This window comes from Solanum dulcamara, chromosome 7, assembly GCF_947179165.1.
Source record: "Solanum dulcamara chromosome 7, daSolDulc1.2, whole genome shotgun sequence".
NCBI lineage: Eukaryota > Viridiplantae > Streptophyta > Magnoliopsida > Solanales > Solanaceae > Solanum > Solanum dulcamara.
In genome coordinates this window covers 2,805,182-2,826,686 of record NC_077243.1, presented here as the reverse complement: position 1 = coordinate 2,826,686, position 21,505 = coordinate 2,805,182, and the positions used below count along the sequence as shown (strand labels likewise).

At 34.5% G+C, this 21,505-nt stretch overlaps 3 protein-coding genes across 3 annotated transcripts; 1 reads left to right on the top strand and 2 right to left on the bottom strand.

The window, feature by feature from the left end:
* Positions 1 to 1,471: 1,471 nt before the first annotated feature.
* On the top strand, positions 1,472 to 7,050 carry LOC129894008 (uncharacterized). Its single transcript, XM_055969492.1, has 7 exons — positions 1,472 to 2,125; positions 2,724 to 3,031; positions 3,317 to 3,994; positions 4,473 to 4,601; positions 4,888 to 5,091; positions 5,756 to 5,956; positions 6,671 to 7,050. The coding sequence occupies exons 1-7, from the start codon at positions 1,858 to 1,860 to the stop codon at positions 6,788 to 6,790; spliced, it is 1,908 nt and encodes a 635-aa protein (XP_055825467.1). The 5' UTR covers positions 1,472 to 1,857; the 3' UTR covers positions 6,791 to 7,050.
* A 330-nt stretch (positions 7,051 to 7,380) lies between these two features.
* On the bottom strand, positions 7,381 to 13,328 carry LOC129894009 (BRAP2 RING ZnF UBP domain-containing protein 2). Its single transcript, XM_055969493.1, has 12 exons — positions 13,058 to 13,328; positions 12,344 to 12,459; positions 12,146 to 12,254; positions 11,918 to 12,032; positions 11,349 to 11,446; positions 10,407 to 10,513; positions 9,359 to 9,608; positions 9,171 to 9,224; positions 8,852 to 9,001; positions 8,648 to 8,712; positions 7,813 to 7,867; positions 7,381 to 7,710 (listed from the first exon to the last, which is right to left on the bottom strand). The coding sequence occupies exons 1-12, from the start codon at positions 13,199 to 13,201 to the stop codon at positions 7,678 to 7,680; spliced, it is 1,296 nt and encodes a 431-aa protein (XP_055825468.1). The 5' UTR covers positions 13,202 to 13,328; the 3' UTR covers positions 7,381 to 7,677.
* Positions 13,329 to 14,709: 1,381 nt separating this feature from the next.
* On the bottom strand, positions 14,710 to 20,010 carry LOC129894139 (uncharacterized). The gene is made up of 7 exons (XM_055969681.1): positions 19,376 to 20,010; positions 17,767 to 17,902; positions 17,081 to 17,162; positions 16,260 to 16,435; positions 15,776 to 15,913; positions 15,537 to 15,676; positions 14,710 to 15,358 (listed from the first exon to the last, which is right to left on the bottom strand). Exons 1-7 carry the CDS (start codon positions 19,491 to 19,493, stop codon positions 15,078 to 15,080), a joined length of 1,071 nt encoding a protein of 356 aa, XP_055825656.1. The 5' UTR covers positions 19,494 to 20,010; the 3' UTR covers positions 14,710 to 15,077.
* Positions 20,011 to 21,505: the final 1,495 nt, after the last annotated feature.

The window sequence follows — 21,505 nt, the reverse complement described above, 5'->3', positions numbered from 1 at the left end:
TCCACAATATAAAAAGTGGACTCATGGAAATAAAAACATCTAAATTTTGTACCTGTCAGTGAATATTATATATTAATTTGAAATCGTTATATAAACTTCAAATTCTCAATCAGTTATGAATAATTATTTTTCATTAAACCTCCATCTTCTCTCTTCTTACTCTGTGATATATCCATGCAAGCCTGGCAAATGATAAGCACTAACAAACATTCTTGGACTAATCGTTCTTAAACAATAATTGGTGTGTTTTCCAAACATGCACATTGAAGCATCTAATTAATGTCGCTATTCAAACTTATAAAAGACAAAAACCACTTGACATACTATTAAAAAAGTAGTTTATCTCAATATTTGATTATTTAATTTATCACCTAACAAGATGCTTTTTCTTTATCAGCTGAATATCATTGTAAGAAACCGATTATATTGCTTTTACTCTTTTGTTCTTTCATACATAAAACCATCTTATAATATTTTTGTTTTAAATTAAATTTTATGCGTTTTAAATTTTAGAATACATATGTTTTGTGATGAAAATATTATTTTCTTTCTCACATTATAGATTAAATCTTGATGAACATATCTTTCATTTTCTATGATTTTTTAAAAACTTTTGTCTTTAAAAATATAGTACTAAATTGCTAATCATTGGAAAATTCTGGGCAATAAAGGGAAAAAGAAAACAAGAGGAGGTCTTGAAGGGAAAAATTGTAAAGAAACAATCTTTGAAATTCACAAAAGATACGATTAAAGATAATGGCAACTCATTCAATAGGAAAAAAAGCTGCCAGGCAGGTAATTGGGCCAGCGTTAACGAATTCCAGCACTTTCAACTTTAATTTTATTTTATTTTTAATTGGAAAGAAAAACTTTTTTTCTTTTGTTTTCTTCAACTTATTTACTGTAATAACTTTCATACGTCAAAAGAAAAAGAAGTTCTTTTTTCTTCTTATAACTAGACTTGTCCATTTCACTTTCAACGACTAAAAATAAAAATAAAAATAATAAAGTAGCTTATTTTTATTTTAAAAAGGTAGAAAATTAGTTCTGGTGCACCCTTGAATGAATGAATGATGAAAAAATAAAGCAACACTAACAAGTAGACACAGCAACAAAAATAATAGTAATATATCGGGCTAAAGAAACAATACGTAATTATAAAATTTAAAACATAAAAAATAGATTATTAATACTTTGAGAATGGAAAAGAAATACGCATTTTATACTGACCGATACAAACAAAGTCCGACCAAAAAGATACTAAAAAAGCTACAAACAAAGCAGACTCGTTATTTTATTTATTTATTATTGATTTTTCGCTTTTAAAAATCTTCATAAAATTTGAATTATGCATTATAAAATTCATTTGAAATGACTCTTTTCATATTTTTTTTTCATATTCAAGACCGAACATCTCACTAAAAATAAAACTGTGCCATATTGTATCACAACCTACGTTGGTGACTCGTAATTTTATTTCTCAAAAATAAAAGGTGGTAAAGTGAAAAATAAGAGTGAGAAGAAAAATTCCGGCGACCGCCTCTCTCTCTGTTTAAATATCTGTGCTCCTTAGCTAAGTAAAAACAGTTGTACTCTGCATATCCTCGCTTTAAGCTTTCAACAACTGAAACCCTAAGCACGAACAATTCTTATACTGACTATAAGAATCCATACTTACCTGTTTTTATTCCCCGGCGACAGATGGCCGTTGAGCCGCCATCTCCTCCTGTTTCATTCCGTCTGTGATCTATTAATTTTATTCACCAAATGTACCTGAATTGTACGAAATGAGTTGTTAAGGCAGGAGGAAAACTGTTTTTTTCTTTTTAATTCGCATTGTTTGACTTGGAATTACGAATGGCTTCCATGGGGAAAGGAGGGTTGGAGAAGGTAAGGAGATGTTTGAGGACTATATATTTCATGATGGTGATGTTGGTGTCGCTGCTGGTGCTATCGGCGCCGGTGATGGTGGCAATAGGGGATGTTCTGCTACCGAGTGTGTTGATTTCTAGTTTTACGTGCGTAAGGTGTTACAGTTTTAAAGAGCATTTGCACAGATATGATTTCAAAACTTCCTTGATGGATATTCCTCTCGTTTCGATCCTGAGATCTCTTATCATCTCCTGTACGTGCTTATTTACAGCTTCCCTTTTCAATTGTTTCCTACTTACTGCGCATTTTACATAATTCTGAGCGTCTTCTCGAGTTCATGTATGCTCCTTCTCATTTTCGTAAGTTTTTCCTATTTCTACTGTAGTTTTCCACTTTGGGATGGAATTTTAGGTATGTAAATACTCTTGGAGTTTGATGTGTATTTTAGGTTGGTAAATCGAATTGGGAACTCCAATTGCAACATACTGAAAAATGTTGCTGAAAATTGAAAGAGTTAATTCCACTAATACAATAGTATTTATCTCATAAAGTTACTTTCTTTGTTGAAAAAAATTAGAACCAAGAAGAAACCTGAGGTTTTGAGATACTAACCATCTGAGAAATCAACTCTAAAAGTTATATCATTTTTGCCTAGATTCCCCCCCCCCCCCCTTCTTCTATGGAGATTTAATATATTCTTTTCTTTACTTGATTTTTTGTTTAAGCTACAAATGTCTTGATGTTGATGATTCAAATTGAAGTTGGTTCTTAGGGGAATAGTACTTTTTATTGGTTTTGTTTCTTGGCTATTTTTGCCTCCGGAACTAATCCATATTAGTTTTTGATGATAGGTGTTTATTCTATGTGTGATGGACCTGCTCTCTCACATGGACCATATCTCGGAACTGCTACACTTTGTTCGGTTATATCCATTATTTTTCTTTCTGTAAAGGCTAGTGTTTTCTCTGGCAATCCATACTTGGAGGCTGAAGCTTCATCTTCTATCTCTAAGCAAAAGTTTCATTTGACCAAGTCATGGGTGATGCCAGTGTTGTTTCTATCATCTATAGTCTTTGCTGTAGGACATATTGTTGTTGCCTATAGAACAAGCTGCCGAGCTAGGAGGAAACTCTTGTTTCACCGAATTGACCCTGAAGCTGTAAGTTATTATGTTTTTCGCCTTCTAGTTTCCTTAACTTCTTGGACTGACACGGACTGGACTGTTCTGATTTGCATATTCTTTGAAAGAAGCTCACAACTTTTCCAACTGAATGAGTTCTGATTAAGAATTATCTATCTAAGTGCAATACTTGTGATTTGTCCAAGAAAATGTTAACCATGTGAAGATAATCACTGGTGTTAGTTTAATGGTTTACTCATTGACTGAAGAACCAATTTAATGGAACCTATAAGTTTGTAACAATTGATTTATTGGAAATGACAGGTCCTTCCTTGTAAAGTTGTTTTCTCTGCATACAATAAAGTACCACGATCTCCAACTCCTTCTGCTGGGAAAGTATCAAAATGTGATAATGAAATGAGGAGGAAACTTGCAGGATCAGCTCGGGAGGACGGGGAAATCCCTGCCAAACTGCTTGCTGATGTTGACAGCTTATTTATTTCTTGCTTAGGGCTTTCTCTTCATTACAAACTTAGGTTGCCTGGATCACCTTGCCGTTCCTTGTCCTCCACAGTCCATGTAGACAGGCCGCTAAATCTTTCATCAAACGTAGATTATTGTATTCGGAGGAGCTACAGTAGTCAATATTCTGCAAACTGTCTGTCCACACCTTTGTTAGATGGTTTTCAAACTTCCCCCATCCTGTCTGAAGAAATGCCTCGTCTCAACCTAGATGAAGTTGGTGAGGGAGATGCAGTTAATAGATCGGGGTCTCCTCGTCCTATACAAGATCTGGAAGGTGCTGGTCAGTTTGGAATTGTTCTGGTACATGGTTTTGGTGGTGGTGTCTTCTCTTGGAGAAATGTGATGGGAGTACTAGCTCAGCAGGTAGGTTGTGCAGTCACTGCCTTTGACAGGCCAGGATGGGGATTGACATCTAGGCCTTTCCGAACAGAATGGGAGGAGAATCATTTGCCCAATCCCTACACAATTGATGCTCAGGTAATGTCTCCCTTTTCAATTTTTTGTTTCAGTGGACCATCTTCAACATGAAACCAAACAACAGAGGTGGCAGTAATGAATTGAAAATAAATAACAGTGGATTTGTCGATCCATTTTTTTAAAAAAAGGTGGGGTTGGGAGGACTGAATTACCCATTTAAGCTGCAAGTACCAGAAGAATGAGTCTGTAAACTTTAGCACATTGTTAAACAAAGTGTTCAGGGCTCTATTATCTAGGAGTTTATGCATATATGTGTAATGCATATGCATTGTATATACGTAGGAAATTTCTTTAACATTGAGAACAGATGGCATCTGGAAATATCCTTTTCAGTTAGTATTAGAGAGTCTGATTGTTGGCCTATAGTTGTCCCTCATTCAGACAGATACTTGTAAATTGTAATGATCATAGGGGCTATTGTTTTCCTTTGAAATATCTTGGGATTTTCTTTTCTGACAGTTGAAATTTCACTTGTCAGGTTGACCTGCTTCTGTCCTTTTGTTCAGAGATGGGTTTTACTTCAGTTGTATTTGTTGGCCATGATGACGGTGGATTGCTTGCACTGAAGGCTGCACAAAGAGTCCAGTCATCCACAAATTTTGTTAATGTGAGTGGTCGGGGTGTGTGTTTTAACATGTTTTAGTTGGCATTAGTGTTATCATCACTGGATGAATTGGTAACTGGTAAAATTATGATTCAATCTTGAGAAAATATGTCAGTAGTCCACTTTTTTGCTGATGCTTATACATTTGGTATCCTTGTTGAAGAAGAGTGTTGTGAAATCTTGTATACCCTTAGTTTTGAATATCAATTACTGATAAACTATGGTTTCCAATCTATTATAGAATTGTTCATTGCTTTGACTATTTTACTACTTTTGCCTTCTATAATAGGTTAAGATCAAGGGGATTGTATTATTGGGTGTTAGCCTGTCAAGAGAACTGGTTCCTGCCTTCGCAAGAGTATTATTACGCACTTCACTTGGGAAAAAGCACTTGGTGCGGCCTCTTTTGCGTACAGAAATTACTCAAGTTGTTAATAGACGAGCATGGTATGACGCAACGAAGTTGACAACTGAGGTTTTGAGCTTATACAAGGTATGTGTTCTTATTCTTGAAATGTTGAGTGTGATAATTTTTTGTTTGATTGACAAAAAACATCTAAATCGGTTGTCTATAAATTTCATATCTGCATTTTTTGTATCCTGGGATGCATGATATCATAGCCCTCCTTAATATAGACTCTTTGTGTGTGCTACTTGTTATTGTTTATTGTTGAGTGGAAGTTTAGGAAGAAAAAGAAAAGGAAGTGCAGGGTAGACAACAGTTTCATCGATCTTCTCTTTGGTGAATTTTAGCTCTGCTCACATATTAAATGGCCCAGTTCATTATACATTTTCATACCCATGGAGCTTCTACAATGTGTGGTTATCTGCCCTTCACCTCCTTCCCTTTTTCTTCCTAACCTCTACTCACAATAAATTATCGGAATAGTGTTTGTGATGAGGGTTCAACTTCTAATATGGATGAACTGAAACCATATGGAAAGGTTTTAGAACATCACCCCCTAAACAGTTCAGGATTCCCTTATATATGTGTAATAGACAGCCATCATCAAGATGGAAGTACTTTCCACGTCCAGGCATACAAGATGCCAGTAGTTTTTTTGCAAAATGGTTTCAGGTCCCTTCTTTTGGTATCTTTACACTAAAAAATGTATCATATTCCAATCTTAATCCTTTCTGCTTGTGTATGTAATCAGGCACCATTATGTGTGGAAGGTTGGGATGAAGCACTCCATGAAATAGGGAAGCACTCATGTGAGACAGTCCTCTCCCCACAAAAGGCAGCAGCACTGCTAAAAGCAGTTGATAGTTTGCCAGTTTTAGTGATTGGAGGAGCTGAAGATGCACTTGTACCTTTAAAATCTGTTCAAGCTATGGCTTCAAAACTTGTAAATTCAGTGAGTTGTCTCAATCTCAATATTTCCATACCTGCAGAAGTAGTCTATTGTATGTCATTATTTAACAGTGTGTCATGCGGATTGGTATCCATAATAGAAGCTGAGTCACTTGATCTAGATCAGTGGAACTGATTTATACCCTTAATTAATCTACTAGTTTTTCCTTACAAAATCCAGAACAATTCAAAAACCAAACACCACCTAGTATGAGTATTCTTACCTAATGTATGATTTTACTCCATCTATTACACCCCTCTACCGGGGAACTATAAAAAGTTATTGTGTTTGTGACTAAACTGAATGGAATTACTTCAATAGCAACTGATAAAAATTGGGCGGATCGGCGTATAGCCTTTTTCTTCTTATGATCCTATCGTTTCTGCTTCAGAGGAATATTCTGATTCGGCTTTAGCTGCTTCGTCTGTATCTTCACATTAAGCCACCATAACCTCCTGTATTGATCTATAAAGCAGAATATTAAACTGAAAGTCCATCATGTCCAAAAAATTATCAATATGGTGATAATCACCAAAGATGTTGATTACCTGAATGACATATTTATTCTGTTGAAAATCCTGTTTCACTAGTGTAGACTATGCACATAATATACCATCTGAGTATGAAATAGAAACAACATTTTGCGAGCTTGCTTCAGATAAAAGCATAAAGTTATTAGTCTCAGGCTATTAACTGTGGTGTCTATTTAACGTGCAGAGACTGGTTGCAATATCGGGGTGTGGTCATCTTCCGCATGAGGAGTGTCCCAAGGCATTGTTAGCGGCTATGTCACCCTTCATCAATAGAATTTTAGTTGAGCAACTGCAACACCAATAGGGCTCTCTCTGTCAAGTCAAGCAGCATCATGTGGATTTATTTGTATCTTTTTAAAATTTACTCAGAAGGTAGCGCAATCTTTAGGTAGTCTTGCTGATAGTTTGGAGCTCTGCTTTAGAGCTTTTAGTATTAGTTTCACCAATTCTTAAGCTTGTTTTACTAGTTCCTGTTATCATTGGTTATGTTATCCCCCACATAAGGAGTGGAGATAACTTTCTATGTACATTCTCTCAGCAGAAAAGTGCAGCGTATTTCTCCAACGAGGATCCCTTTCCATCTCTCTTCCCTCATTTGTGTTCTTTTACCTGAGAAACCATGGTTGAGTAGAGGCCAATTGTTGTTTTCACAGCATTTGTTCCATCAAGAAGATGGTACATGTACTTGGTCACTTATTATGATCATACCTTGTGTTATTTGCCAAGTTTTCCCGGGAGGATATTTTTCTTGAAGAAAAAGTTGTCAAGAATCATTGTTCATTCCCATTGTGAACTTTAATCATTGTCAAGAATCCTTGAACCAATTGGCTGTGAACTTTAATCTTTGACACATGCGCATTGCAGATATTAAGAGATTTTTAAATGTCTGACAGTGTATCGAACAACTATACACTTTATTGTCATTCCTCAAAATAGGTTTTAAAACACAAGTTCACTTAACAAACTTGCAATATCGTACTGTGGAGGACGAAAAATGTATCTACACTTTTGTACTACTTGTATAAGATCCCGGGTTGCTTTCCCTGACACTCGACTTCGAGGTCTCTCTGAACTGCTCTTTGCAGAGGCATCTACACTCCAGGTAGGCTGTCAATCCGATGGAATTGTTTGATATTAAAAGTGATCTTGTCCTCATTTCATCATCTGCTATGTCATCCCTTTAAATGCATTCTATATTTCGATGGATTCCATCAAAGTCGCAATCTGCAGCTCAAACATAAGAGCAATCACATTTACGCATAGACAACAACTAGATTATGCAATTCCAGTTGACTGATCCCAACTGATAGGCGATGGCAATTTTACCTGTTCCTCCAATTCGGATATCTCCTCATCCTTCATTTTCAGCACCGCCTTCTCTCTGAAAGTTAGATGTTTAAAGATAAAATAGAATATTGCATGACAAGATTGGGAAGTAATGTAGGAGTTCTGGATGAGTGCACGTGAAGTTGTTCTGAATTACTCGATCATCCATTAGATGAACAACAACTCTTGGAAAAAAGAACTCTGCCCTACGCTGAGTCCAGCTTTTCCTCATAAGAAATGACAATGCAAGAAAACCAAAACCAATCTTGACTTTTACATTAGTGGTATATTCTTCTCTCAGAACCAGATCTCTGAGGAGAAGTTATCATAAAGCAACAAAAACAAGTTCACCAAACTAATACATATCTGAAAGAAGCAATTCTTGCGAAAATTTATTAAAAGCCTCGTCGAATGGTAAGAGGTGAATTTTTTATAAGATAACAATCTTTACCAATACAGGATTTGGAACATCGAGTGAATATGATTATTTGATAAGAAAGAAACTCCCAGTGTGTCCTGGAGTTTATATCTTATTATATTAATATATGATGTGATGTTGCTATTTCATCTGCTAGTCAGAGAAGTCGCGGTTAGTGAATCCTTCAAACAATCATTATGAAGAAACATGCAAAAACAAAGTTGATGTAAATAGGTACAAAATCACAGTTCTTGTGATCCACCTGTGCAGGAATTTTGAAAATACTAGCAGTTGCGTAGAAAATAAAAGAACAAACATTTGAAGAAAAGCAGGTTGGTGGGACGAAAGAGTTCTGACAGATATACTGCCTACCATTACCTCAAAATATGACACATGATAACCAAGGAAAGATAATACCTTTCTTCAATTTCAAAAATCTTGGCTTCCCATATCTCCTTGTTTCTCGTAAGATTATCATTGATCTAGAGGTTCAATGCAAAAAGATTCAGGTTCAAAATCCTCAAAAATCAAATGGTGTAAAAAAGAAATGTGGACTAAATGATGATAAACTGGTAACAGCTTAGAGATCAATAAAGATTAATCGACTTCAACAGTACTCACATCATCATGGAATTTCTTCTCTTCAACGCATTTGTCCAAACGAACTTTTAACTTCATTAACCTTGGATTCTGGCATAGAGCTTTCTCAACAGATTCCTTAGTTTCCCTTTCAATTTCTTCTTCAACCTCTTGCAATAAGGACTCAAAGTACTATGATCAAAAGCAGAAGCTGTTAATATGGTAAATAGAATGTAATTGTTCTAAACTATCAATCAGTATCTCTACATTCAACTGAGTAACCAGACTAGAAAACATTGTGACATTCAGATCAACAAACAAAGGAAAACTTCTACTACAGTTAAAAAGTAAAAAGGTTAACCATTTTTTGGTCCTCCAGTTGGGAAGTCAGGAGCTCATTGTACTCATTCACAATCTGCAGTTACAAATTTGAAGATTAGCGAGGATTCCAAATTAAGTAGCAGAATGACCAAAGCAATCCAAAGATTAAGCATTTGACTAGATGAAAAAGTGTAAACAAGAAGAAAATACAAATAAAGAGAGACTTACAGCTTCAACTTTGCTGTTTAAAATAGTCTCACTGAATCCAGGATCTGTACCACACTCGCAGCTGCAGCAGCCATCATTATCATGATGACAATGGTGGTTGAGCTCAACCAGCTTCCCATCAGTTTTAGACTGAATCAAACGGTGAACATAGTTATCCCCTGAGTAGTCCCAGACACGCCGTGTTTCCAATTCAAGTGCATAGCAATGTTGTGTCTCCTTCCAGTGCCTTGTAGCATGAGCTTCTTTGTATCTATAGAAAAATCAGCATGATGAACATTCATTACTAAAACCTTACTTATCTGGCAGTCAAAAAGATCATTTGTCTTTTAGATCTTAAAAATTATTTATATAGCTCGTTTTCTCTTAAATTCTCTATTATGTATATAGAAATTGAGTTTTGATTGTCATTAAAATATATTTTCTAAGTTATAATTTAAAACTCATTTAAAGTTTAAATAGATAATATTTTACGAATTTGTTATAAAATCTACATTTTTAATAATTATATTTTTGTATTACTTGCATGAGTATATGCTTACAAATTTCTCATCCTCTTTTATTCTCAATCGTGTAAATAAATTTTCTAGTTTTGATTGCTATTTACTAAAGTTACTGATACAAATAAATTATTTAATTCTATCTTTTTTATTCCGCTCAGTTTTTTTTACTTATTCAATGTAATTAATTTATATGCTTGATTACTACTCTTGTTTTCTTCGCTTTGAAAATGAGATATGTTCCCCTTGAGAAAAAAAAAGAGATGTGTTTATTATATAGGTAAGTCCATAACATAGATTTTAGAAAAGAGAAAAAATCATGATATTTAAAATGCAAAAGAAAAGAGAGTATGTTGATAATATAGAGGGTAAACTTAAAATACTCAATTATGATATAAGGGGAGAAATGTCTACTGTTCAAACTTGGAGGAGTTTGATTCTTAAAGGTATGTTGGGGATGTAAATGATTTTCACCCTCAAAATTATTTTGGTATAAGAAGATCAAATTTCAAATAGAATTGGTCAAATAACAAGAGAGATAGTATTATTACCTTCCACACCCAACAAAACCACAAATAACACACATCCATAGATTTTCTGGTGATTGACAGATAGAACATGTTGAGTTTCCAGGCTGCTGCTGGCAATATCGGCATACCTGAGAGAATATGTTTTAGTTGAGTCAGCTAATTTCTGCTAATACTTCAAATGAAATACATGTTTTCTAACTAATACTGGTATATGATGTCTAAAAACCAGCCTAACTCTCGGTACACAAACTGAAGGAAAAAATTTCTTCCCTCACTGTTAATCAAGTGACGTGACCCTATTTATACTGTTTCCGGCGATTGGCTGTATACGTTTTCTCAAGTATGAGATTTTTCTTCACTAAGCATCAGGGTTATATAGATTCATCAAACAGTCTTAACTTAATCTGATTATCTGATTGCTAATTTACCAAATAACTTTCGGATAAGCAAGTCACCAAAACTTGCAAAAGAACCAAAACTCTTGGAACTTTAAAACCTTGTAGTGCCAATTAAATCAAAATTCAACCCTATATTATTAGCCACGCCTGATTCAAAGTTCATCATTAAGTTAAAGAGAACGAAACTACATACATTAAGAATAAGCACCAATGCAGGCCATTGATATCAAGATATAGTGGGAAAATGTTGAAAATCATTCTCTAAGCCAAACGATATCTGAAGAAGCACCCAAGGGAGTGCCTAGTAATCAATGACGTGGGTGAAAACCTTGGAGGCGAGGGTTCAAATATCAACAACGGCAAAAAAGCTAGGTGATTTCGCCCCATCTGCCTAAGCCTTGGAGGGTAGCGTTACCCGATACTTGTGTGAGTGGAAGGTAGCCGGTACCGGCGAAATAGTCTTGGTGTATACAAGCTTTCCCAAACACCATTGTCGTCAAACGAAAAGTTACATGAAGAATATATCAAACATATGGTGGAAAGAAAAAAGTACGGTATTACTTACGGGGCATGAAGAATCTGTCCATTTTGAAATACATGAACAATGAAAGGAATGATTACAAATGGTTGTGAGAATTCCACTTGTATCCTGGTCCAGTCTCTCTGTAAATTGCACAAGAATTAAGATACATAGAGGAAACCCATTTTTTTAATTTCGTAAGATACATAAGAAAATCACCTAGTATTCTTGTCTCTGTTGGGATTTGAACCCGAGAACTCATGGTTCTCAATCCACTTCATTGACCACTAGGTCACACCCTTGAGTGCTCAAAAAAATAAAAATAAAATAGAACTCTTAAAAAATTCCTCATTGATACTAGTCTCGAATCCTTTCTCTAGTGGAAAACTCAATGATGATGTAGTATTATAACTCTTAAAACCTACTAGAATTCTATATTTAACTAAATTGATACAATAAACCAAAAAAATACTTATCTCTAAGATCATATTATCCAGCTATATGATAAAGAAAGCTAATATGATATTCTCATGGCCTAAATCACCACATGCTATAATTGATAGCAAACGTAAACTTTTACATTTAAATGTTAAAATGGAAGTTAGGTAAAATACCAAGACAAACAGGACAGAATGGTTGCTCTGTAGAGCTTGCAGGTATGGACAGTGTGTGCTCAATTGAACCGGTGTAATGAACATCAGCAGCAAATAAGACATTGCACGTCTCTTCCTGCAAGCAAAGAAACAATAAAAAAGAACAGAGTATGAAAAGAAGCTGGTAATTGATGTTATGATATACCTAATATGATGCCAAAGCAAGAGAGAACTTTTGAGCACTCATACCTCAAGAGATGAAAATCTTCTACCATTAAAATGCTTGTGAAAAGTATCTGCAGCTTTCTGCTCATCAAACCTGATCAATATACTGTAACAATCTTCCATACCATCATTCCTAGAGGAGTCCACATAAGATACCAAAGTTCAGGAGGAATCACAAACAACCATTTAAATAATGACCTCATTAATTCTAGGAGAGAGTACCTGACAATTCGCATTTCCAACATATGTTGAACAAATGAACCACAAAACTGACAAAAGTCAGAATATGTCATGTGATTTGGAACACATAACACACAGAGGAGAGGCTTTCTTTCCACCTAGAGACAATAGCAATGGCACTTGATAAGTTGTTGGAATTCATTTCTAAAGGATCAACATGGATGGTGAGGATTCATATAGTCATTCCTAAGGTGTTTTTGTTGTTTTATCTATTACGGATATTGACCTTTAGTTAATTACAAAACTTAGACCTATTATTGATCTACAGTTTTGAAAAACAAAATAAGATTAAAATGATGTATACTAAGGGCAACAAGAATATTCAAAGTTCATAAGCTACTAGAATTTGAATGTATGGTCAAAATGTTGCTGAATTTGAGCCTTAGAGCATGAAAAGCAAATCTATATTATTTCTTAAATATTGTTTGTGCATCACGCGGGTACTAATACTAGTTATTATTCATCAAACCAGAGCTCTAGTTCAGCAATTGGATCTCCTTTACAATCTGCAATTATTATTACTTGTCAAAAGAAAAATAGAGCGATTGTTACAATCTGCCAAATACAAAACTGCCGGACCCAAACCCAATTGCCCCCAAAATAGGAGTCAGAATTATAGTTTCTATTCAGATGGAAGAAAAAACGAATAAGTATCAGCAAAAGAATTGAAGGATTGGAATGCGAAAGCATACTTACAGGTAAGTGAGATGAATAAGAAGGAAGATCGTTGGAGAAGAGATGCATGACGCCTCTGGTTTCTTCGATACGAGGGTTTCCAGAAGAAAAATGAAACACCTGACTCAAATTAGACATGGACGTTGAAGAATCGCCGGAATCCATGACGATTTCTGCCCTGAATAGGTCCTCCTCCGATTCCTATCGTCACGCTACTTGTTGAAACTGATTATGATAATTTCTCTCTTCTGTCAGGAGTTGACACCATCAATTTTGACGTCTCAATACTATAAACTGGCCGTATTACATAAATAAAACACGTATAAGTTATGAGTTTAATATTTGTTTCGGTAAAAAAACGAATAATTAATATATAAATAATCAAATTTTACATAATTAAATTGTGTGTAATTAATTTCTACACATCTCTAACCAGCCACCAAACTTTAGATTAAGTGATACACCCTCCGTTCTTATTTACTTGTCAAAAATTTTCTAATTTAATTTTTTTTTTACTTGTCAATTTTGACAAATCAAAAAAGAATAATTTTTTTTCCTATTATACCATCAATTTATTAATATTGAGCTAATGTCTTTAAAAAATGTAATGAGTAAATATGTTTAAAACTCTATCAATTAATAGCGGTAAAGTGATAACTCATTACACCAATCATTGTTTTCTTAATAGGTGTGTCAAATTAAAGTTTGACAAGTAAAAAGAAATGGAGGGAGTACTTGCTTATGGAAAATTACTTAAAATTAGCGGTGGATATAAATATAAAAAAGGAAAACTTATAAAGATATGGAGGGAGTACTTGCTCAGTTGGTTAAGCACCTCCACCCACGACCGATAGGTCCTGGGTTTGAGTCACACTGGAGGGGAAGTGTGGAAACACTATAAATCCTCCAAAATGGGGGGTAAAAAAAAGAAAAAAAAATAATATTTTTTTACTGGACACTTATAAAGCAGTTTTAATACATATTACAAAGAGCAATTTATAAAACACATAAAATACAAATTTTATTCATGAATAATATATTTGACACTCACTTTAATACACTTATAACACATTATATTACAAAGGACAATTTATAAAACATATAAAATTCAAATTTTATTCATTAATAATGTATTTGTCACACTTTAATACGCTTATAATACATAGTGTCAATTTAAACAAGCATAATATATTTTAAAACATTTGTAATATATTTATATTGCAAGCATAATTTACTTTTAATATATAACAGATTCTTGTTCCATTCGTGAAGCAAAAATGCAGCGACTGACCACTTTGTGCTTCCTTGTTAATGTCTGTGATTTAACATCTCTCAATATGCAGTCCAGCATTTTGATTCACTTGACATATGCGCATTGCACATATTTATCACCATATCGAACCACAGCTTATTGGCATTCCTCTAAACAGGTTTTATTACAGAAAGGGTCACTCAAAACAAATTGTAATATATAATCACCAAACCTTGATGAAACTTGGCTGGAAATCAACCCATTCCATAGTAGTTCCACTAGAGATTATTTTAAACTTCAGAAGCTCCATGACATTCATAAGTTATCCTGATCCTAAACTCGACCCGCGACATTAAAAAATCCAACACATTTTCAAAAAGTTAGGTATCAAATCTGCTGATCATGATAACAAACATGCACAAAATTAAACTTTAGAAACTTCGCATTTCCTTGAAATTAAGCCTTGTTACAAAGTTACTATTTCATACTATTAAGGCTCTATGTTTGCGGCTACTCTGGTTCGGACATCCCCTTACTGGTTTTCTAAAAGCAATTGCAAATCCAAGGACGACATGAACCTGAGAAGAGAGCTAGGTAGGTGTGTACGTCTCAGTTCTACAGAGAAAACTACTCCAAAGATTATATAATTGATATAAAGATAGCGGGCAATCAAAAGAATACCCAGCACTCTCAAAAGCTTAAGTCTTATTTCATAAGCAAAAACCTCAGAAGTCAAGCCAGTTACAGCTTTCCAAGAGGTGAAACCATACAAAACCCTTAAATTCCTAATCAGGCATCAACTACCTTCTCCACCACACCATCGACCTGTGTCTCTCCCGCCTTCTTTGTTTCTGAAACAACCAACTCGTCAATCTTTTGTGTCACCTCACCCATACCATCATTGGCATTTGCAGCAGTAGACCCGTTTGCTGTGGAATTGTCCTCAATCTGACCAAGAGGGCCCAGCTGCCATATTCTAATAGTCCCATCTTCAGATCCTGAAGCATAGGATTCACCTCCTGGAGAGAACCGTAAACAGTGCACAGGACCATGGTGTCCCTTGTTGCATCCTATGTTGTTCAAAAATAGAATATAGCATGTGGTTAAAGCTTGAACCTACTTGAACGAAAATAGAAGTTGAGAAAACACAAATGCCGGAAAAAATAACCAGAAAAAGGAACACATAAACAAAGACATTGATCAGAGTAACTAGAGTTTCTAAATATTTACAAGCCCCACACAACCTACCAATTTCCTCTCCAGTGTGAAAATCAAAGACATGAACCCACATATCTTCTCCTCCAGCAATGAACCTATTACCGAACTTTGGTTCCAGGGAAGCAGATTCAACTTTGCAAGGCAAGTCGTGGCTCTTCACCAATCCAAAGCTGCTTTTAAAGAAAGAAGTTAAAATGCAATGTAAACCGCGGTAAAATTCATTATTTGAAACATTTTTGTGCCAGTAAAGTATGAAAAACAATACATACTGGTTAGCATCCCAAAACTTGACGGAAGAACCATCAGCAGTTGTTATGTAACGACCATCCTGACTTACTTCAGCACTGGTTACAGGAAACTTAGTTTCAAGGATTTGAACAACTTTGCCACTCCTCACGTCCCATAACCTAGGTTACAACAATTAAATCAAAACCAATTTATTACTGAACAGTACAGGGGAGTGAAGTTCATGACAGAAATATGAACCACATGTGTGGCCTTTGTATCAAGTATCCAGTATATTCGCAATGAATTGATATACAAATCCAAGTATCGTATTCGCTAAAACAATGAGCATCCAATCTAACAACCATCTGAGTTTTGATCATAATAAACCACAGATTTAACCAAGTCATGTACAATTACTTGCGAAGTCTAAGTGACCATGAGCCCCTAGCAACATCATAATGCAACAACCAGCAAGGAAAAAAGAACAAATTATACAACTAGAGTCGGCAGACTTTGAAAGCCTACCTCAATCCACCAGCATCTCCAGAGGAACTCAATATAGTCTGATCACTGTGCAGCCAAGCAACGGTCCTAACTGAACCAGGAGAGGTGTCAATTTCCCTTGGAGGTGCATCTAGTCGGTTTAAATCAAATATCCGAAGAATTTTCTCAAAACCACCGGTGAGTAGCAGATTTGTATCCTGCAAAGTCATCATCACACAATGGTTCATATAAATTATCAGATGTAAAGGCTAATAATGGGAAAGATAAATATGGACTGAAATCCCTTTGACACGTTGTACCGATCAAGAGAGAAAAAAAGAGAACCAATAATGAAAAGAAAGTTCCCATCACATAGAATTGACTAGAGAATTTAACTCAAACCTGAAACAATGTATATTAGTTTTAATAATGAAAGATTTTGCCTTTCAATAGCAGTAGCCTCTCATGACTCTTATTTTTCAACCTAAAATAAATGGGACATTACATAAGCACCCAAGAGTGTGGCCTGCTGGTCAATGAAGTGTGATTTCAGTCAATATGCATAAGCCTTGATGGGCATATACATTCACAGTATTCTATTGTTTTATGAAGGTATTTTATTATTAAGGCATCAAGGAGAAGAAAAGTTATAAAAGAACAAAAGTGTATTTGTTAGCCCCTTTACAATGTGTCAAACAAAGTCAAAAAAATGGTCAGTGCAATGGTATTTTATTAAATCAACATCATAACCCAGTTTCAAAAAAATTAACACATAACTTGGTTACTACAACTGAAGTGAAGTTATAAAGCTCTAACCTAATGGAACTTTAATAGAAGTAAAGGAAATAGGGTTGTAAAGGTACCTCTGAAAAGGCACATGCTCGAACTATGTGCTTGTGGTCAAATGAGTGTAATACATCCCCGGTCAATGCATCCCACAATTTCCTGAAAACAACCAACACAAAACAAAATATAGAAAGAAAAAAAAAGGGACAAAATTAAGCCATGGAAAATTCTAAAAAAAGGATGATGAAGCTGCTAACCATATTCTATAAGATAGTTATTAATAAATATATGTAGCTAATGACATGCAAGTCGACCAGCAATAGACATGCCAAAAAGTATGTCTATTGTTCTAAATCACTTTTTTATAGACTGATGTCACCATATAAGAAAACAACAACAACATACCCAATGAAATCCCACAAGTGGGGTCTGGGGAGGGTAGGATGTACGTAGACCTTACCACTACCTCATGGAGGTAGAAAAGCTGTTTCCGAAAGACCCTCGGCTCAAAAGTCACAGTTCCAAGTACAAGAAAAAAACAATCTATATAGCATAATGCAAAAAAAAAACATAAAATAAATAAATAAATAAATAAAAATAAATGCAATGCAAAATTTACAAGACACGATCAATAACTATAGCTATAATTATAGCAAAGTACTGCGATAATCAAAGGCAATAGCAACACAACTATAAAGGCACGCCTAGAGTCACTTAAATTCTTATTTTCAAAGTAGTGAAGTGAAGTCGTTAGATAACATACGCGCTGAAATCAGCAGATGCAGATGCAGCACGAAGAGCATGTTTATCCAGACAACAACTCCACACGGCTCCTTTATGCCCTTCAAAAGTTCCAATCCAATCTCCGGTCTCTCCATTTCTCAGCATTGGTGTAGAATCTTACAAGATGAAAACAATTCAGAAATTAAGAACAAGTAATGACATGCAACTTATTGCAACGAATGAACAAACACCACAACTACTACGCCTAAGTCCCAAACAAGTTATGTAAGGCTACAAGAATCCTCACTGACCATATTTCACCATTTAAATTCATCTCGAGACAACATATACAAAACAAAAATAAAAATAGAAGTACTAAAGGTCTCTATATTTTCTACTTGCATAAGAATCTTTGGTATGGCCGACTCCTAAAAAGCATAAGACCTAAAGTAAGAATATTAACATGACTAAAACATACTCCCAACTAATTGGTATTGCCTACACAAATCTTTTTCTTTAATTGTGCATTATCATTCACTGAGTCTGCGCGGACTTGGCGGAAAAACAAAAGCATTATATCAACAAATATTAGGCGAAAAAGAGCAACGACAATGGTGTAATACACTAAAGAACATCCTAGTTTATATCATTTTCTGCTACCAGGCTCTTGTGGCATGGTGGTGAAATATCTGAGGCTAATGAGAAATCAAATGAGATTTCTCCTATCATTCAGGCCATCGTAAGCTAGAGAATAAGGTGAGAACAGTTAGCATACGTGTGATAACTTGCCTGAACACCGATAACATAGTAATAAACCCCAATGGCTACTGACAACAAATATACCATGTGCGGCAGCATGCCAATCGTTCTATTTACAACCAATTAGAGCATTTGGTGAAAACACTAGGCATAAAAATACTTAAGTCGATAATATATGCCCACACCTACCATAAAATGCATTGAACTTGGTAATATATTTGATGGAATTGAATGCAGATAAAAGAATTAAGGTTTGCTTTAACAATGTATGATAACATCTGCACGTAAATGAAGTATGCATTTCACACCAACAACTTAGACTTTAAAAAATACAGAAACATTTTCCAATTGTCTTCCTCAGTTCTATGAGAATAGAAATCCCTTCACATTGAAGAACAATCTTCTTTGGCTTTCTTAGATTACTACTTCTCGGTATTTTTCACAATCTCTAAGCAAATGCATGAATCCTAAAGCTCAACAGCAGCACCTACAATTGAAACTACGATGCTACTCTATTTGCTCCAAAATACACACGAACGCACAGAGGCAATGGTAAACTATAGTTAAATGTTACCACCACTATGCGAAGAATATCTCACATAATTAAGGTTGTGACTAGCTCATACTTATATGGTAAAGATCAAATGCTAGAAATGACGTTGAGTGGGGGTTCTAAGGATGTAAATACCACAGGCAATCTAAGGGAGTTTGCAATAAGTAACTAGCATGACCTTTAAATACTGGAGTAGGGACTAACAAAAAAAAAAGTTCCATAATTTAGAACAAGATCATTCATGACAATCGGAATGTAACATAGCTGTATCAAATTCACTCAATGGATTATCAAAACTATCAAAAAGGCACAACATTTATCAATGGAAAGAAATTACCCTTGCTGGCACTGATGAGGAAGAATCCATCAGGAGTGATTGGACTGTAGGACAGATCAACAACAGGACGAGAATGCCCATGGCAAACAAGCGGTGCCACAACCTTCTTCTTATCCATTACTCCCAATACTAATCTAAATCAAATCCAAGAAAATACTAAGATTATGATGATATCTACGAGAAACCCAACCCAGCGCCGAACGAAAATTGATCAACAAAAAAAAGTCCCCCCAAATGAAAGAAACTGACAATTGACCGATGAAACAAAAATTGAAGCACAATTGTCTTTACAGAGTTGTGATATCAAAAGGATCAAACAAACATAGAAATAAAACAGAAATTTCAAAAGATCTACAAAATCACAATCAGATATATAGAAATATATGTATGTATAGATAGATGTGTATAGATGGGGAACTGGCGCGACTGTAAAAGGTGGGAAACCCTAATTTTGAGATTTGATGTTTCTTTGATGGATCCACACCTTTCTAACCCTATCAACTCACAAAAGAAGCCCTAAGGATAGATCAGAACTCGGAATTATTGCCAAAATTAAGAAATATAAATTAAAAAAAAAAACATAGAAAAATAAAAATATACTGAAACTATAGGGCTTAGCGCAGGGAAGACAGTGCGGCAACAAGGATGTAATATAGTCTCTTCACACACCCCCGCCCCTACTCCCACCTCGTCATGTCTACTGTTTTTAGATTAATCATATAGTTTAATATACATTATTTGTTGTTAGAACTATAATTTATTAATATTGATTTTAGCTCAATTTTATCACTCGGATGTAAAAAATTAATATCATTTGAAGTAATCGTGTAAGAAATACACATCTTATTATTTAAAATGATCTGTTATTTTATCCTGAAAGTTATTTGTTGAGAAAATTCCGTTAATTTATGTATATAATGAGTTTGGAGTTTATTCAAAATTCAATTAAAATTACTGTCAGAATAACTGTCATGTGGAGGGTCGAGGTTGAAGACGAGTTATTGAGCTTTTAGGAATTGAGACAAGTTAATTTTGTTAGTTCAGTCATTTCGATTACACAGTATACGCAATAGATAACAGGGGAGAAGAGACATTGAATTTGCACTAATATCTTCTTTCCCAAATTCGTCTCCTTCTTTCCAAAGTCGTCATTCTCAATCTCTTTCAAATCTTGTATCTTCTTCTTCCGTTTCTGTAGATCTATCGAGCTTACGAGTTACTGTTCAATTTTCCCATTTTCAGTTATTTCTGTTATTAGCTTACGAGTTACTGTTCAATTTTCACATTTTCAGTTATTTTTGTCATTATCTTATGAGTTACTATTCAAGTTTCTCATTTTTCAGTTATTTTCATTATTAGCTTAGCTTGTATTTCAATTCAATTATCAATATAATTGAAAATTGTCCCGAAATACAAATTTGTTTCAAGATCATTACACTTTTCTTTCTAGATGTACATTATTTGTTGTAGAATTATAATTTATTAATATTGATTTTAGCCCTAGTGATATAGTAAGTTAATATGATTTGAAGTAATCGTGTAAGAAATACACATCTTATTATTTGGAATGATCTGTTATTTTATCCTGAAAGTTAGTTGTTGAGAAAGTTCTCTTAATTTTAGGTATATAATAAGTTGGGAGTTTATTCAAAATTTAGTTATAATTACTGCCAGAATAATTATCACGTGGAGGGGCGAGATTGAAGATGAGTTATTGAGCTTTTAGGAATTGGGAGAAGTTAATTTGCTAGTCATTTCGATTACACATTATACGCAACAGATAACAGGGAAGAAGAGACATGAATTTGCACTAATATTATCTTTTTCAAAATTCTTCTCCTTCTTCACAAATTCTTCATTTTCAATCTCTTTCAAATCTTGTATCTTCTTCTTCCATTTTCGTAGTTCCATCATGCTTGGGAATTATTGTTCAATTTTTTCATTTTTAGTTATTTCTATTATTAGCTTACAAGTTGCTTTTCAATTTTCACATTTTCAATTATTTAGCTTATGAGTTACTATTCAAGTTTCCCATTTTCAGTTATTTTCGTTATTAGTTTATCTTGTATTTCAATTCAATTATCAATATAATTGAAAATTGACCCGAAATACAAATATGTTTCAAGATCA

Coding starts and splice junctions, on each gene's coding strand:
- LOC129894139 (XM_055969681.1), bottom strand. CDS start 19,493: ATGGATAAGAAGAAGGTTGTGGCACCGCTTGTTTGCCATGGGCATTCT. Junction 17,163..17,766: donor GCATCTGCTGATTTCAGCGC/GTATGTTATCTA, acceptor GGTTGTTTTCAG/GAAATTGTGGGATGCATTGA. Junction 15,914..16,259: donor GGAGATGCTGGTGGATTGAG/GTAGGCTTTCAA, acceptor GTTGTAACCTAG/GTTATGGGACGTGAGGAGTG.
- LOC129894009 (XM_055969493.1), bottom strand. CDS start 13,201: ATGGATTCCGGCGATTCTTCAACGTCCATGTCTAATTTGAGTCAGGTG. Junction 9,225..9,358: donor TAAACAGCAAAGTTGAAGCT/GTAAGTCTCTCT, acceptor TTGTAACTGCAG/ATTGTGAATGAGTACAATGA. Junction 9,002..9,170: donor AACTGGAGGACCAAAAAATG/GTTAACCTTTTT, acceptor TTTTGATCATAG/TACTTTGAGTCCTTATTGCA.
- LOC129894008 (XM_055969492.1), top strand. CDS start 1,858: ATGGCTTCCATGGGGAAAGGAGGGTTGGAGAAGGTAAGGAGATGTTTG. Junction 4,602..4,887: donor CATCCACAAATTTTGTTAAT/GTGAGTGGTCGG, acceptor CTTCTATAATAG/GTTAAGATCAAGGGGATTGT. Junction 5,957..6,670: donor CTTCAAAACTTGTAAATTCA/GTGAGTTGTCTC, acceptor TTTAACGTGCAG/AGACTGGTTGCAATATCGGG.